The sequence below is a fragment of the Homarus americanus genome, unplaced genomic scaffold, assembly GCF_018991925.1.
Source record: "Homarus americanus isolate GMGI-L3 unplaced genomic scaffold, GMGI_Hamer_2.0 scaffold23617, whole genome shotgun sequence".
Lineage (NCBI taxonomy): Eukaryota > Metazoa > Arthropoda > Malacostraca > Decapoda > Nephropidae > Homarus > Homarus americanus.
The window spans coordinates 6008080-6025077 of NW_024720711.1; the positions used below are offsets into that span (position 1 = coordinate 6008080).

The 16998-nt window shown below is 42.5% G+C and overlaps 2 protein-coding genes across 3 annotated transcripts; both read right to left on the bottom strand.

Moving 5' to 3' along the window:
- Window positions 1-1414: 1414 nt before the first annotated feature.
- LOC121860805 lies at window positions 1415-4602 on the bottom strand. 2 transcript variants are annotated; one of them, XM_042358191.1, is made up of 3 exons: window positions 4534-4602; window positions 3025-3606; window positions 1415-2352 (listed from the first exon to the last, which is right to left on the bottom strand). In XM_042358191.1, the coding sequence occupies exons 2-3, from the start codon at window positions 3390-3392 to the stop codon at window positions 2187-2189; spliced, it is 534 nt and encodes a 177-aa protein (XP_042214125.1). In that variant the 5' UTR covers window positions 3393-3606; window positions 4534-4602; the 3' UTR covers window positions 1415-2186. The 2 variants fall into 2 exon arrangements, with proteins under 2 accessions (XP_042214125.1, XP_042214126.1); XM_042358192.1 differs by lacking the exon at window positions 4534-4602 and having other exon boundaries at window positions 3025-3626.
- Window positions 4603-8506: 3904 nt separating this feature from the next.
- On the bottom strand, window positions 8507-15303 carry LOC121860833 (coiled-coil domain-containing protein 63-like). Its single transcript, XM_042358221.1, has 11 exons — window positions 14996-15303; window positions 14051-14219; window positions 13713-13856; window positions 13110-13205; window positions 12624-12709; window positions 12072-12250; window positions 11758-11933; window positions 11403-11513; window positions 11127-11274; window positions 10385-10607; window positions 8507-9466 (listed from the first exon to the last, which is right to left on the bottom strand). Exons 1-11 carry the CDS (start codon window positions 15148-15150, stop codon window positions 9352-9354), a joined length of 1602 nt encoding a protein of 533 aa, XP_042214155.1. The 5' UTR covers window positions 15151-15303; the 3' UTR covers window positions 8507-9351.
- Between the last annotated feature and the right edge of the window lie 1695 nt (window positions 15304-16998).

Genomic DNA, 16998 nt, shown 5'->3' on the forward strand with positions numbered 1-16998 from the left:
CTGAACTTTATATATACCATCGATGACGTCACTACTGTAAACAAACTTTCATATGACAAGATTATAGACAATCTTAATACACACGTCTGACAGCCTTAAGGAGTGTATTAATTTTGTTTCAATCATCTTCTTTACAACATTACTAGTAACAGTATGATGTATTTGTACTTAATATAGATCTATAGGGATTGAGTTATATTGAGATATATACAATGAACAACAAATTTACGTCCATTTAGAAGAGTTTAACTTGGATTTACCAACATTTACGAACTGAATTCCGGTGATGTTAACTCGCATCTGAATAACAATTTGCCTGTCATTACTATTGTTCAGTCACGGAAGTTGAGGTGACTTGAGTGAAAAGTACATCCCATGGAAATATTTTTCAGGCTTTTTAAATAAGTAGATACATGATTTTGAAAATACATAAAAATACTACATAATTTTACAGCTACGTGATACACAAGTGTTACAGGTGTATTGTACATTTCAATTTCAAAGATATGAAAAACTCAGATTTTGTCATTTGTAATGGTGACTTTCCTAGTTTTCTTTGAGATATGAAGACAATATATCCAGCTGTCACACCCGCCCACAACCACGTAGCCTGTGCGAGAAATTTAGCAACGTTGTCTCGAGCAATTTGACGTTGATTTGATTTTTTTTTTATCTGAAAGTTGTACCAGGAAATATAAATGAGGAACGTGGTGCTGTCTCTTAGTTGGCGACACTGTTGGTAACATTTTTAAAGAAATGGAGAGTTACTCACCCCACCAGGTTGAGTATGGAGAGTTACTCACCCCACCAGGTTGAGTATGGAGAGTTACTCACCCCACCAGGCTGAGTATGGAGAGTTACTCACCCCACCAGGTTGAGTATGGAGAGTTACTCACCCCACCAGGTTGAATATGGAGTGGTACTCACCCCACCAGGCTGAGTATGGAGAGTTACTCATCCCACCAGGTTGAGTATGGAGAGTTACCCCACAGTGAGTGACAGTGACTGGTAGCGAGTGGTAGTGAGTTACAGTAAGTGATGGTGGTGAGTGACAGTCAGTGGTGGTGACTAGTAGTGAGTAACAGTGACTGGTAGTGAGTGACAGTGACTGGTAGTGAGTAACAGTGACTGGTAGTGAGTGGTAGTGAGTGACAGAACTTCACAGTGTTCCCAGGAGAGTCGAGTCATCACACACTTTTACCATTGTATCATTAACCTTATATTGTCTCTCTCTCTCTCTCTCTCTCTCTCTCTCTCTTTCACTATCTCTTTCTGTCTCTTTTTCTCCGTATCGCAGAGGTAAAAAATTAGCCCACAATTTTTGACGTGCTGACTATAAAGTTTCTGTAAGGCTGTAAACATCGTCATAAGGTATATAATGTTATATATAAAAAAAAAAAAAGAGAATCGTAAGTCCTTCAGTTCGTTTGTTTATTGTGTGAGGTAGTGGAAGACTATAGACGAATAGGTAAGACAGGGTGGACCTATCAACAACAGGCGACATTGTTTAAGTTACTTATGTGTTACAGTGAACCCTCCATATAAGGGACTTTCTCTCTCTCTTTCTTTCCATATTATCCGTTAGATGGTGGGTTTCACATTTAAAGGACCTTCGATATAATGGACTTTCCTCTCCACATAGTTCGTTAGATGGAGGGGTTCACTACAGTTTGGGATAATTTATGATGAAAACATAAACTTGTCCAACATTTTGTGGTAATGAAGATAGAAAATGTTTGAGGAAGTGACAAAGAAGACCAACAGTTTCTTACACAACACTATCTTAAGTTACCATAATAATGAATTCGTCTTGTGGATCGTAATTATAAATAAATAAAAATAAATAATTGTGGCTGAAATTCCTCCGGGGAGAAGCTGATGTCTGTGTGGACGACTCCTCTCACAGGGACCCAACGCTGCTGGCTGTACTGTACGTGCAGTGTTAGTAAAGTACCACGAATAAGACTGCCAAGCCATGTTCTTATTTTTTATATTATTATTATTATTATTATTATTATTATTTTATGAAAGTAGACGACACCAGACCTATCGTTGGATTAGGTTAGATTAACTTAGGTTGGTTAGGTTAGGTTGCTTCATGTCCTCGTAAAAACAAAAGGGTCAGCGGTTTTGTCCGTGGCATTTTTCCAACACTCTACGACTTGCGATCCTCAGGCTTGTTGGGTTCATGGGAGGTAAGCCATGACGGCGCCCATGAGTTGGGCACCGGTAAGGGGACACTTGGGGAAGACCTTGTCACAGTCCCCGCCCGCCTCCCCAAGTCCCCGAGCCTCCTTGTACTCCTGAGATGCCCCTCGAGGCAGGACTCCCTCCCCGGGCTTCACCGACGACCTGTTGGGGACGAAATAATAGTCCAGTTAATATATACCATCAATGACGTCACCACTGTAAACAAACTTGTCTTCAGAGCCGTATGACGTCACCATCACGATAACAATTGGTCTCAAAAGACCCTTTTTGTGATGTAATTAACATAAACAAACTTCATGTTGCTCTTTGGATAGTATAATGTTTTTAATGAAGAAGTGAACGTAAACAGTGAACTGACATCTCGTAACACGGTTCGTGGTGGTAAAAATCACCTCAGTGGAAACTGATTCCAGAGAGATTACTGAAGCAATAACAAACGTGGATACCTGCAGACCACGTGTATGTTTGTTAGCGTTAGGATGATTAGTCTTCAGGTGAAATATGCTGGCGTGTCTAATCTTGTGATGATTCGATTCTGTTTATTTCTCTAGTAAAAGATTAAGTTAAGTGACATGTACTGTATAGTTGTGTGTGTGTTGCGTGTGAATCACAGACGAAACTTAGAATCTCCAAGCCGGGGCTCGAACCTTGGACCAGCGGGATACCAGACCCGTTTATATCTACTCTGCCACCAGCTGTTACCTATGAAGTGTTACTCACCCCACCAGGTTGAGTATGGAGAGTTACTCACATAACCAGGTTGAGTATGGAGAGTTACTCACCCCACCAGGTTGAGTATGGAGAGTTACTCACCCCACCAGGTTGAGTATGGAGAGTTCCTCTACAGTAAGACTCTGCTGGTTGTTGGCCGCCAGCTCACACACTAGGCGTCTCCCACACCCGGACACGTCCTCCGCCCGGATCACCTCCATCAAGTTCTCCAGCGCCGCCGAGTCTTCCTCTGGCGAACGACGGCGCCTATGGTAGCCATAGCTGCCACCATGGTGTCCCCCGCCATACCCGCCATGGTGGCTGTAGCCGCCATAACCACGATTTCCGCCAGACCTGCCGCTGGCGCCGTAGAGGGCCAGACCAGCGAGACCGAGACCAACTGCCCCAGCGAGGGTGGCAGCCGCGAGACCAGCCCCGAGTGTTCCTATAGTTACTGTTGTTGCGGCCATGGTACTGTGCTGGTGATACTGGTAGTGGTGGTATCAGTAGTGGTGGTGGTGGTAGTGGTGGTACCAGTAGTGGTGGTACTGTGCTGGTGGTACTGGTAGTATAGTACTAGTGTGGTACTGTTGTTAAGGATAAGGCTGTCCTTGATGCTGTGGCTCTTACTGGTGCTATAGTGCTACTGCTGCTACTGCTGCTGCTGCTGTGATGCTGCTGTTACTGTAGAGAGGAATTAGTACCTGTAGATAATGATCCAGCTTAATCCTGTCATTTACTTCAGTCAGTCATCCATTAACCATTCAGTAAATCAGTCACTCACTCATCCATCTCAGTCAGTCAGTAAGTCTCTCGCTCAGAAAGTCAGTCGCACATTCAGTCATTTAGTTCCTTACCAGGTAAAGTCAGTCATCCATTTAGTACAGTTAGTCCAACTCTCACTTAGTCAGTCAATCAAGATTGGTATTCACTAACAGAAAAGTATGAAGATGGGGTCGCCAGCAGTTGTGTTGTGTCGTCAGCAGTTGTGTTGTGTCGTCAGCAGTTGTGTTGTGTCGTCAGCAGTTGTGTTGTGTCGTCAACAGTTGTGTTGTGTCGTCAGCAGTTGTGTTGTGTCGTCAGCAGTCCTTCTTCCCCCCGTAACACCTCCTCCCGTCCCCCCTTTCCCTTCCTAACTCTCCTGTAGCTAATGTGGTGTCTTGGTGACCTTGTAGGTGGTGACTCTTGGTGAATAACTACCTGAACACACTACCCCAACTACTACCCCAGTCACCACCTTCACTGTCCCAACCACCACCGCCACTACCCTAACTACCACCGTGCCACTACTCCCACTACCCGAATCACCACCGCCAGTTCACTAACCCCCACACCCTCCCCCCCCCCTTCCACTACCCCCTGGTAAGAAGTTTTCCTAAGTTATCAAAAATTATTGTTGAATTTGCTAATTTTGACCAGATACTTGAAGGCCCATCTTATAGTGCAGGTTACATCACGTCTAGTTATTATTATTATTATTATTATTATTATTATTATTATTATTATTATTATTATTATTATTATATTAGGAATTTTTGGGTTAAATACTAGTACACACACACACACTGTTATAATAACTAAAAATATTGCAGTAGGGCCATGCAGACGTACCTATGCCAGGATCGCCGCAGACCAACCCCAGGCGACCAAACAGTATGAGAGTCTGAATGTGAACTGGACTAATATACACCAGTGACGCTTTTTATATATCTGAAGTCACCCCCTCCCCTCAGACACCGCCCAGCCACCCCCTGACACACCCTAGCCGCCCCTGACACACCCTAGCCCCACACCCCAGCCACCACCCGACACACCTTTGCCCTGACTCACCACAACCACCCCCTGCCACCCCCTCCACTACCCAACCATACCACCACCATTACCATCACTACCATTACTACCACCAGTTACTTGACGTCATATTGTGGTAAATGTTGTAAAATACTTAATTTATTGCCTCTAACACTATCATTACCACGACTACAACTACCACTACCACCATCAGTACTACTACCATCAACCCTAACACAATTGATACCGCTATCACTACTACTACTATTACCACAACTATTATCAACATAACCACCACTAATATTACTACCACCACCACCACTATCTCTACTATCACCACCCCTACCACCCCGAATACCACCGTGACGACCACTATTCCTGCTACTACCCTTACTACCACCACCGCCACCCTTTTCACTATAAAGTGTACTGTACATCAGTGTCGTCTCAAGTTTTAATTTTTAGTTATCATAATTTGCTTCTTCCAGTAGTAGTAGTGGTAGTAGTAGTATTGGAAGTATTATTAGTAATAGTAGTAGTATCGTTTAAATACCCATACAGGTTGTAGCACAATTTCTTAACAAACTACTACATTTCAGACATTTCGAAACAAATTTACCTGAGAAACGATAAATTATTGGACGCAATAAACATTCCTCACTTTGGCAACTGTGTGTTAAGTGAGGCGCCTCGACGTGAAGGACGCTGGTAGTCTGTTTCCCAATACTGTACTGTTCTACTCAACAACCAATAACTTATACGCTGAGATTTTATGAGGAATATTTCGTATGTTGTGGTTGGTAGACTCGGTTCTGGGACGTGACGTGATTGGTTTCTTATTGGGGCTATGACACACTCTCTCTCTCTCTCTCTCTCTCTCTCTCTCTTTGGATGTTTCATTGTTAGGGAGGTGTGTGTGTGTGTGGGGGGGGGTTATTTTTAGTACTGTTACGCCGATTCGAAGCCTTGCCTAATGACGTCACCTGTTGCAGCAATGCAGAACACACTCCCATTGATTGATTGAAACAGTTTATTTTGCCAGAAAAACACAGATACAGAGTCGATAATAATAACAATATTAACATGGCTGAGCCAGTTGAGAAACTGAGCTCTCTTGTAGGCACCTGATATATACTATACATTTATCTCAAGGAAGTATTATGTAACATTTAGTATCATTTGGAATAGTACAATAGCATGGTGGTAATAAGAACATTTCATAATGTTACCACGGTTATCACTTCAATATATATTTTTTTTATTTATTTTTTTTTTTTTTATTATTACTTTTTTTTTACTTCTATATTACATGCATATACATAAGCTACAGTGGGATTGAAAAACATAAATATAATGGGGAGGCAGTACAACATGGGTTGTACAGTATTAAGGTTGAACAAAATGACAGAGCTGTCAGGATTGTCTAGTTGGCAAATATGCTTTTTGCAATGTTAATTTCTTATCTATCTACATGATAATTTCTGATAAAACGGTTTTGATGGTACAATAAAAGCAGGTATATAAAGTAGGTATTACAAAAAATATTAATACTTAGACAATAGATATTTTTTAAGAGAAGATTTAAAGTAAGGGAGCGTCGTCTTTGCTCGGATGGGTGGAGGCAAGTTGTTCCACACCTTCACACCATGATATTTTACTGAGGTCTGGGACTGAAAGGAGCTCATGGGGGGTGGTCTTAGTAGCTCTTGGTGCCTTAAGTTGTATCTCTGATTATTCCGGAACTGAAAACAATTGTTGTCAAGCAAGTGATTGACAGATTTGTAACCAATAGGGCACAGCAGTAGGTGTTAATATCCTCGAATTTTAACATTTTCAATTTAGCAAATTTTTCGTTTGTGATCCAGATCACTGATCTGTTTTGTTTTGTTTTCAAGTAGGTCATTGTCCGCACAACTCTCTTATGTGCAGTAACCAGGGATTGGGTTATTAAAGAGCCAGAAGCCCCCCATAGTGTGTGACAGTGTATCAGGTGTTGGTAAACGAGATCATAATAGATTTCCTTCTTTGCTGTGAGAGTGAGTGGCTGTCGAGTGTGATACATGATACCGCACTGTTTATTGACTTTACTGTGACTGGCTTGTATGTGGTTTATCCAGTTAAGTTTCTCATCAACAATAACTCCGAAGAATTTAGTATTTTGTTCGCGTTTGAGGACTGTATTACCAAGGTACAAGGGGTACAAGTTTATTCTTCGCCACACTAACATGCTGCTGCTATGCCACAGTGAAGCTCAAGAGGAAGTAGGTCTCAATATAATGACAGCTAAAAAGGCAATTAATTTATCTCAGACCAAAACGAGGAACCAATAACTCATAATGACCTGTTCTGTACGTTACCATGGCTGACCTTCCTTCCTTCCTTCCTTCCTTCCTCCATTCCTCCTCCACCAATCTCTCTCTCTCTCTCTCTCTCTCTCTCTCTCCCCTTCCCATAGCTTCTCTCCATCCCATTTTCACTAGTCACCCAACACCCCCTCCTCCTCCTCCACCTCTCCCTTCACCCAAAAATCACACCTTCTCACCCCTTACCTTACCATCTCATCTCTCACCCACAACTCCTTTCTCACCCCTTAACACCCCCCTTCTCACTCATCACCCCCCCTCCCCTCCGCCTCTGTGTCCGTAGATAATTGTCCGCGAAAGTGTGAAGATTTGCGACGTGAAAAAGACATTTTTGATCAAGACATTTCTCTCTCTTTCTCACACCAGTTCCTTCAGCCTCTCAGTCCTGCGGGTTAGTGGACAAACACACACACACACACACACACACACACACACACACACACATTAATGTATCAAAGATGAAATTGTTGTGTCATTTTACAGAAGACAGAATATTTTGCATCAACATTTATCATTTCTATTTGTCTAATGTAATGGGGGTATAAAGCACCTTTAAATGTGGTACAATGGTATTAGGGTTAATTATTATTGGGTGTGTGTGTGTGTGTGTGCATATATATGTGTGTATGTGTGTGTGTTTCAAAATATTACCCTAACAGGAGATGGCTGGTTCACATGGTTCTCAAAGATTCCTAAGTTGAGTTTCTCTCTTTAATGTTATATAAAAGTTCACTGTTTCACTTTCCAACACTAAGACGACGTGGTCACTACTCAGAGATTATCGTAACTAAACGTGTTCTCTCAACTCGTAACCAGAACATCGTGAACGTAGGAACAATTAGGAACTCTCTGCCTGGATTACAAACTTTCACCGTGTTTGATTTTGTCTCCTTAATAATGTTCAGTTGTATAGTATAGTATCTCGCTAAAGAAGAGTTTCTTTGTAAATGTCCATTTGACATACAATACAGTACAGTACAGTACAGTACAGTACAGTATCTCGTTAAGGTAAGAGTCTCAGTGTAATTCTTAGGTTAAGTTTGGTTAGGTTATCTTCAGTCACTTCATTACCATCAGTTACCTCGTTACTGGAGTGTTACCAAGCGTGACGTAGCATAACACAGCGTGATATTAGCGTCACACCTTAACAAAGTAGCATGACACCTGTAACACACATGACACTGGTGAAACAGCATGACACCTGTAACACACATGACACTGGTGACACAACATGGCACTGGTGAAACAGCATGACACTGGTGACACAACATGATACCACTGGACACCTAATGTTGGACGCTTATTGTTGGCAGGGCACCACAATCACAACCACCACACCACCACCACTACCATCACCACCACCATCACCACCATCACCAACACAATCACCAACCATTACCACCATCACTGTCATGTGTGTGTGTGTTTGTGACAATATCTCAAAGTTGTTTCAAAGTACAACACCACGAAAGAATATGTTAACAAAATACAGACAGACGTCCTTGTTATCCGTGGTCGGTTAAATTATTGTCAAAGTAAAGAAATATAAAATAACTTAACACATATATATATATATATATAAAGTAACATGTACATTGTGTCATAATTATAAAATACTGTATCTGTTTCTTAAGTACAATACAACTTACCTATATACTAAAAATTAACACATGCTTCCAAAATATAGTACAACTTGTGTATGTACCAATTATAACATATATTTATTTACAAGATATTTCCAATATCAACCTACATATGACACAGTATACCATATAGTACAGTCCTACAGTATACTTCAGTAGACCTCGCACCTGTGTACTATATGCATACCAGGTAGGTCACTCACGGTAACTCAAGTGTGTTTACAAGTCCCCACGTTACTGAGGCCAGCCACTCAGCGTGAAATTCGGGTGAGCTGTTTACGTGGTGGTTGTACTGTACAGCCTTACCATCACCAAAAACACTATTGCAAGAAGAGGCTTGATGCAACACTTACACTACCAGTACCACACCCCTGTCAGTTCTCATATAGCTGTGAAAATATACATCTACGTTCTCGCTAGGTGACGTATGTGTGTGTGTGTGTGTATACATGAGTGTGGGCTGACATACATGGGTGGGTTGACATACATGGGTGGTTGACGTACATGGGTGGGTTGACATACATGGGTGGTTGACGTACATGGTTGGGTTGACATACATGGGTGGTTGACGTACATGGTTGGGTTGACATACATGGGTGGTTGACGTACAAGGGATGACGTACAGTACACGGTTAGTGGTCGCCAGTATCAGGGATGAACCGCCTCATGTTAGCCAGCAAGTCACCGTGTGTCAGAGGACCTCCGTTGGCTGACTCCTCGTCGTTGGTGTGAGCCGTGTGGGTCAGCCTGGTGGGGGTGAACAGGCAGTCAGGCAGGGAAGTAATACATGTTGGTAGGTAAGTAGACAATCAGGAACGTAAGTAGAGAGATAGGTAAGTGGACAATCAGGCAGGTCAATAGACAGATAGGTAAGTAGACACTCAGGCAAGTAATTAGACAGGTAGATAAATAAATAATAAGGAAGGTAAGTAAATAATCACTGGAGTGAGGTTTACACACTGAGGTATGAGGGAAGGTGGTGAGGTAAACTACGTAGAAACAAAGAAGTAAAATGGATGGACATTATTATATGAGATCTAAAGGATGGTTAATGTTTCTTGTACTGTGTGTGTGTGTGTGTGTGTGTGTGTGTGTGTGTGTGTGTGAATTTCGTAAACCTCAAGTGTGATATATAGATATTTGCAACTAACATTTATCACACCTGAGCTTGGAAAAAAATACACCTTATAAGTGGGAGTGACTGAGGTAACACTAACTATTATGTAATGGGAGGGAGGGAGGGAGAGCAGACAACACCATCACACTACAGTACACTTAATACACCTACAGTATGTACACAGGCAAGGGAGTGTAGTACTGTTGAGGGCTACACACACAATTACTCCTGAAACAAATGCCTAAAATTATTCTATCTCAACATAACTTTCACAGATTGGTTGAGTCTTGTCATTACTCTCTGTCACAGTATTTCCCCAAACGTAAAATTATTGCCGACATGATAAGCCTGACAGTCAGTCTCTTGGTGGGACGCATGGGTGAACATGGTTCATGTAGACGTGAATGATGTCAAATATAATACCAGGCATTACTTTACATTATTATAAGTGTTGTAGTGTTGCTTAAGAGTTAAATATGACACTTACTGAAGAGTCTCTCTCTCTCTCTCTCTCTCTCTCTCTCTCTCTCTCTCTCTCTCATACTTACTGAGGCTTCCCAAGAGGCACCACCACTTTGGCAGACGACGCTGACGACGACCGTCCCTCGCTGACGTCATCGCGGGCGGCGGCGTCCTCCCCGAGCGCCGCGGCAGCCCCAGGTGAGAGGTCCTCCGTCAGCAGGAACTGACGTAGCTGCAATAGTTCATGGACACGCTGCTCCACTACTGACAGATAGACTGACACACTGGCGCTGGTGATCTCTCCCCCACCTGCACGAATATACAGGTAATAATAATAATAATAATAATAATACATGGGGATAATACCACTACCCACCTCACATCGCCACATCACCTATCCACGTCAAATACCCACATCATATACCCACATCATATACCTACCTCACATACTCACATCACATACCCACGCCACATACCCACATCACATACCCACATCACGTCACCTACCCACATCACATTACGTCGCCTATCCACATCACATACCTACGTCACATACCCACGTCACATGCACACATCACATTACGTCACCTATCCACATCACATTACGTCACATATCCACATTACATTACGTCACCTATCCACATCACTTTACGTCACATCCACATCACATATCCACGTCATCACATACGTCACATACCCACATCACATTACGTCACATCCACATCACATACCCACATCACATATCCACGTCATCACATACGTCACATACCCACATCACATTACGTCACCTATCCACATCATATTACGTCACATATCCACATCACATACCCACGATAGCTATTATGGGTTGAGCGTCACACTGCAGAAGGTCGAACAGTTCTTGGGTGGCCGTCTTCATCTCCGTCAGGGTGTCTTCTGCCCTCCTCAGGTCTCCTTCTAAAATCTCCAAGGCTTCCTCCGTCTCTCTCACCTCCGTCTGTGATGGAGACATGCGGAGGGTGAGAGAGAGAGATTTGCCTGTAGCTGAGAAACAATATGGTGTGAGAGACAGTAGAGAGAGAGAGAGAGACATACCTGTAGCTGAGAGACAGTAGAGAGACATACCTGTAGCTGAGAGACAGTACGTTGTGAGTTCCGTTCCTTATCGGCGCCTTTCCCTCGCGTCTCTTCAATCTGTTGACGGATACGACGAACCTCCGCCGTCAAGCTGGTGACCTACACACACACACACACACACACACAGAAAGAGTACTCTATAATACAGTATAGTACAGTGCACCATAATACAGTATAATTCAACCTAATACAATACAGTAGAATACAATTAATGATACAACAAAATAGAAGGGGACGACTTAGGTGATACAATATATGAGTTGTATCAAGGTAGTACGCGTGCGTGTGTGTGTGTGTGTGTATGTGTGTGTGTGTGTGTGTGTGTGTGTGTGTGTGTAATTACCTCATTGTTCAAGTCGGATATGTAGGTAAACAGAGTATAGTTGTCATTCTCGGCTTGCAGGTAATTACTGACCAAGGTGTCCACTGAGCCCTCACCACTCATCTCACTCAGGTGGGCCACGGAAGCTCTGTACGTGGCCAGTGTCTGTTCTGGTCCCCGTGGCTCACCCCCCTCACCTGTCACGTATAATACACACGTGAGGATATATTACAACACGTGCGGATATATTATAACTTACACGTGTGGATATGTTAAAAGTTACACGTGGATACAACACTACAACACACAGATCAGAATGTCACGGCAACACTCACCTTCAAGACGCTGGTGACTGGCATCTTCGTCCTCGCCGGCAGAGATGGTGGCGACGAAGGCCCTGAGGTGGTTCTGGTGGTCGAGGGCTCGCTGTAACTTCTTCAGCTCGTGCGTGTACTGCTGGGAATCCCTCTCAGCTCTCTCCTTCAGGGCACGCATCTTGGTCTGTGCCTCGTCCCTGTAGGCAGCCAAGGATCAGCGAGATGGTTAAGTTCAGCCTGGGGAAAACACCTTGACATCTTAAATCTGATATTCTTCAGGCCCCTAGACGGACCACCAGTGGGTCAGGGGTGATAACTCTTAGTGTTTGTTGGACAGATAGATCGATAGGTCTTACTAAATTTGTATTATACTTTGAGTCAGGTCTTACAGTGTTTGTCGCCCGATAGTTTTGTTTCTAAGGCCCATACCATAATACCAGCGCCAGCACGGGCAAACAGTGGCTCTTAGAAAGTTGACCTTTGACCTTCCTCTTTGAGTAAGCCTTGGTGACCTACCTCTTTGAGTAAGCCTTGGTTACCTGCCTCTCTGAATGAGCCATGGTGACCTACCTCTCTGAATAAGCCTTAGTGACCTGATCCATAATGTCGCTTTTCCTCTTGACCGTCGCCGCCAGTTGTTTCTCCAACCGCTGGGCCTGCAGGACAGGTCATGTTAGGTTAGGTCAGGTCAGGTCGATACTGTCTACAGACAAGACACTTCTGTTTATTATGAATAAATTCCACAGCTTCGTATGCCTTTAAGAATGAACTTTGGGATCGTCTACCTTAATCACGGTTCAGTGATTCAGGGAAGATTATCATAATAATTCTCGTCAACAATACCTCAGTGGTACTTAGCCTCCCTGAAAACCTGTACGTAAACTGGATATACGTTAAGCAGGTGTACGTTACGCAGGTGTACGTTACGCAGGTGTACGTTTAGTAGGTAAACGTTAAGCAGGTGTACGTTTAGCAGATGAACGTTAAGCAGATGAACATTAAACCGACACTGACTGAATGTTCTGAAGTTTCATGATCACCTCACTCTGGCCTCACCTGCAGCATAAACTTGTCTCGTTCCTTCAGTAGATTCTCCAAGGTGGACCTCAAGACGCGGTTGTCTGCCAACACCGCGTTCAGCCGCACCGTAGCCTGAAATAATAATAATAATAATAGTAATAATAATAATAATAATAATAATAATAATAATAATAATAATAATAATAATAATAATAATAATAATAATAATAATAATAATAATAATAAAAATAATAATATGTTCTGGACTCAGTTTGGTAGAATTCTATTACATTCAAGCGTGATGTCACCTCACGCTTAATGGTGCATTTTTGTCAGCTTAACTTTGACCTCTTCACCTAATAAGCATAGTGGGTACAGAAGTAGTTAAGGCTACCACACTCTTATCTATCGAGTTTTAATGTTGTCTATCTTCCCATTCTCGATTTGTGGTGCTGCCGTACTGACTGGTGGCACTGTTTACCCCACTCACCTGGCTGGTGTGGTGAAGTGATGATATTCCTTATTTATCCATCATCCATCATCCACCACTTAATAGCCATCACCCATCATCCATCGCCTGTTATCCATCACCCATCAACCATTGTCTAATATTCGGCATTCAGGGCGACCGTCACCTACCTGTTGGATGCGGTTCTGGAGAGCCTTGTTAGCGTTGATGGCAACCATCCTGCGTGACTCCAGCTGCCTGGCGGATGGTACTCGACGTCGACTCTCACGTAGGCGCTTCTCTGCCGCCGCGATGCTTGTGTCCAAATCTTTGATCTGTGGAGGGTGGCAGTGTTATACGAAGTCCTAGGTTGATACTAGCCTGACAGTTTTGCACGGGGTCTAAGACTGACAGTGTTATACTGTCAAGGGCTGACAATCTTATGGCATCCTGGACTGACAAAAACACTATTCCATGTTAGATAATGGCTGCACCTGTCCTCCGAACCTAAAAAGTCGAGGCCACCCACCTTGTCCTTTTCTTGGTCTATGAGCTCATTGTACTTGGCCTGGCGGTCTAGGGTGCTGGCCAAAGTGGTCACGGTTTTGTTGTCTCGCGTCTCGTTCTGGGAGGTGGCCATGGCGGACAAAAGTCCCTCCAGCTCCCCCTTTTCCTTCTGCAGATCACGTAGTATCTTCCTGGAGGAGGAAGGTGCGTTTCATGTTGTTCATATTAACCTTTAGGTTTGTTTTTGATGAAGGGATGTCACATACCTTGTGTGGGTCTGTTTGTTTATGTGCTAACCCGACACTTGTCAACACAACTCGTCTAACAACATTTGCTACATCTACTGGACACTTGGTATTCATTGGTGTTCATGCTATTTTTTAGATAATTTTTGAGGAAAAGGTAATTGGCTGATGTGTTTGGTGTGGAGAAATTTGTATCGCTCTTAACTTTCTTATGTAAGAAATATTTGGTCGACAGCTTTAACACTTATGTCCAATATTAAGACTTTTTATGAACAGATAGTGATTAATAATTGGATTGTGATGTTCACAAAGAAGTAATTCCAAATATTTAATAAAGTGCTGATATACTCTATGTCTCAACTAACTGTTTATGGTCATCATTTAACACTGGTTTGTGATAACAGCAACAGAAGGAACCCAGATGAAATTATCGTGCTCATTTTATGGTACGGAGGAACTCTGTAGCAGCAGGAGTAACTGAATGACAGTGAATGATGAGAGAGTCTGTGTTGCTTTTGACTTCACACCCACCCTAAGTCATGAAGGAAAGGCTGGCAAGAGTGAAACACAGAGTGAACAAGAATTAGTCATTGGCTGTATAATGTCACTCTTGAAAAAATAAATGTACAGGTCAGGGAAGCCAAGAGTGAGGCCTACTAAACTCACCCACACGATGATGACAGCTACAAAGTATACAAAGTATACAGTGAGGGATGTCTCACCTCTGTCGACCCAGGAGAACAGTGGCCTCGTCGTGATATTGTCGTCTGTTCCTCTCCATCATGCGATACTGACGACGTAGCCTCGCCAGGAGGGTCTCGGCACCCTCCAGCTCCACGTCCTCGCCCGCCTCCTTCTTGTCCTCGCGCTTCGACATGATCTTTCGCTGCTGTCCTCGTCGTTCCTCCAGATGGTCGTCCAGCTGTGAAATATCTGCTCAAAATTTCTCAGTAAATCACAACTCATATTGAATTTGAATCATGACATATGGTTACATCCAGTAAATTATGGTTTTAACTTCTAAAATTTAACCTCATTTTATTACGCAACACCTTCGTGGTGTAGAATAACTTAGGCTACTTACTTCTTTTCTCCTTTAATTTATTCATTCTTATTGACCCCCGCGGCCCCGTTGTGGGTCGATTACCTGTGCCCGGGCGGGATATTCCTTTAAAAAAATTATGAACGTCCCTATGCTGTTGTGTTTGTGGAATTGTATCTTTGTAATTATGTTTCAAAATACAGTATCTGAACCTGGTTACTGTAATAATAATTCATGTCAAGACAACCATTTTTATTAATTTGAACATAGTAGAAGACTCAGCGGTCAGGCACAATTCTAGGTGAGTCATAACCAATTTTAGTAAAGTAAAATTTACCATCACCAAATTGTGTGACGGCACCGAGCGTGAACTCATTCAGGTTCAGACTTGACTAACACTGACGCAGGTACAAATACATCATCATGGAGCCAGGACGTGCCCAGTACTTGCCAACAGTGTGTAACAGAGACGTGACCGACCGCCCAATTAAGTGGCTAACGAGCCGATCAGTGGCGAAGAGTTGAACTAAACCGAAGTAAAATAAAGTTATCAAGTATAAGCTGGTAGTAATATTATGGTTAGTGACTATCTCCCTACGGCAGGTGTCTGACAGTAGGACAACCAAGGTACTAGTGGTGTAGGGAGTTGACTGAGATCATTACACAGTTTACAGGGTGAGAAGTATGGGGAAATCTCCTCCCCAGAGACTTGCTGGGGAGGTCGGTATCTTAGCCTAGTGTGAGTTAAGACAGTTTTATGTCTGCGGATAGTGAGTCTACGTCGACGATACTTGTGTGGAAGAGGAAGTATCTGGGCGGTTATTCCATCATTATTTGTAAGGTTGTTAATGTTGCTTAACCTGCTGCCAACCAAGCATCCAACAGGAAATATTTTCATGCAAGTTTTAGAGATTCAAGGATTTATATGCATTTTCATAGAGAATATACAATTTAAAAAATCTATTTGAACCAGTTATATAGTATTGAATATTGGCTGTAAAATAAATTAATTAATGCGTTACTCTAACCTGGTGTGGAACAGTCAGGGGTTTGTTGTTGTCGCCCCGTTGCTAGGGACGCTCTCTCCTTAGTTACCAGCTGGTGAGCATCTGGCGTTGGAATAATATATAATAATACCATGTGACATTCTACAAGTGCTAATTTTTCATATGTTTATTTCAGTAAATATAGGACACTAGAGGTTACCATCATTATTAGGCAACTATCAAGATTATTATTATCATTATTATAAAATCTATCACTGGTGTTAGAAGTTCAAGCTATGATAATCTTCATGAAAGCAGAAAATAAGTTTCATTTGTTATCTTAATGGAAATAATATTAATTTTAGTTTTATTATATTGTAGCACACACACGAGCTTTCCGAGACGACCCTATGGAAGAGAATAATCTCGTGTTATCCCTTTAAGAGTGAAATATTTGTTTTTTTATTATGTACAACTGTATACGTTTTCTGTGACAGTGACTCAAAATTTAGTGGCTAACTCTACCAAATAGTGTATAATATTGAAACTACATTGCAAGGGACAGGATGACTAATGGGGATGGGGAGATGGCTGGGTGGGATTGGGAAGACAAACTAGTTAGGTAGGTAGGCTCTCTCTCTCTCTCTCTCTCTCTCTCTCTCTCTCTTTCTCTTTCTTTCTTTCTTTCTTTCTTGTC

What these genes read in the sequence shown, in the direction of transcription:
- LOC121860805 (XM_042358191.1), bottom strand. Translation starts at nt 3,392, where the DNA reads ATGGCCGCAACAACAGTAACTATAGGAACACTCGGGGCTGGTCTCGCG. An exon ending in TCCATACTCAACCTGGTGGG is followed by an intron (nt 2,353 to 3,024) that starts GTGAGTAACTCT and finishes CGTCCCCAACAG; the next exon opens with GTCGTCGGTGAAGCCCGGGG.
- LOC121860833 (XM_042358221.1), bottom strand. Translation starts at nt 15,150, where the DNA reads ATGTCGAAGCGCGAGGACAAGAAGGAGGCGGGCGAGGACGTGGAGCTG. An exon ending in TAGACCAAGAAAAGGACAAG is followed by an intron (nt 13,857 to 14,050) that starts GTGGGTGGCCTC and finishes CACCCTCCACAG; the next exon opens with ATCAAAGATTTGGACACAAG. An exon ending in TATCCGACTTGAACAATGAG is followed by an intron (nt 11,514 to 11,757) that starts GTAATTACACAC and finishes GTGTGTGTGTAG; the next exon opens with GTCACCAGCTTGACGGCGGA.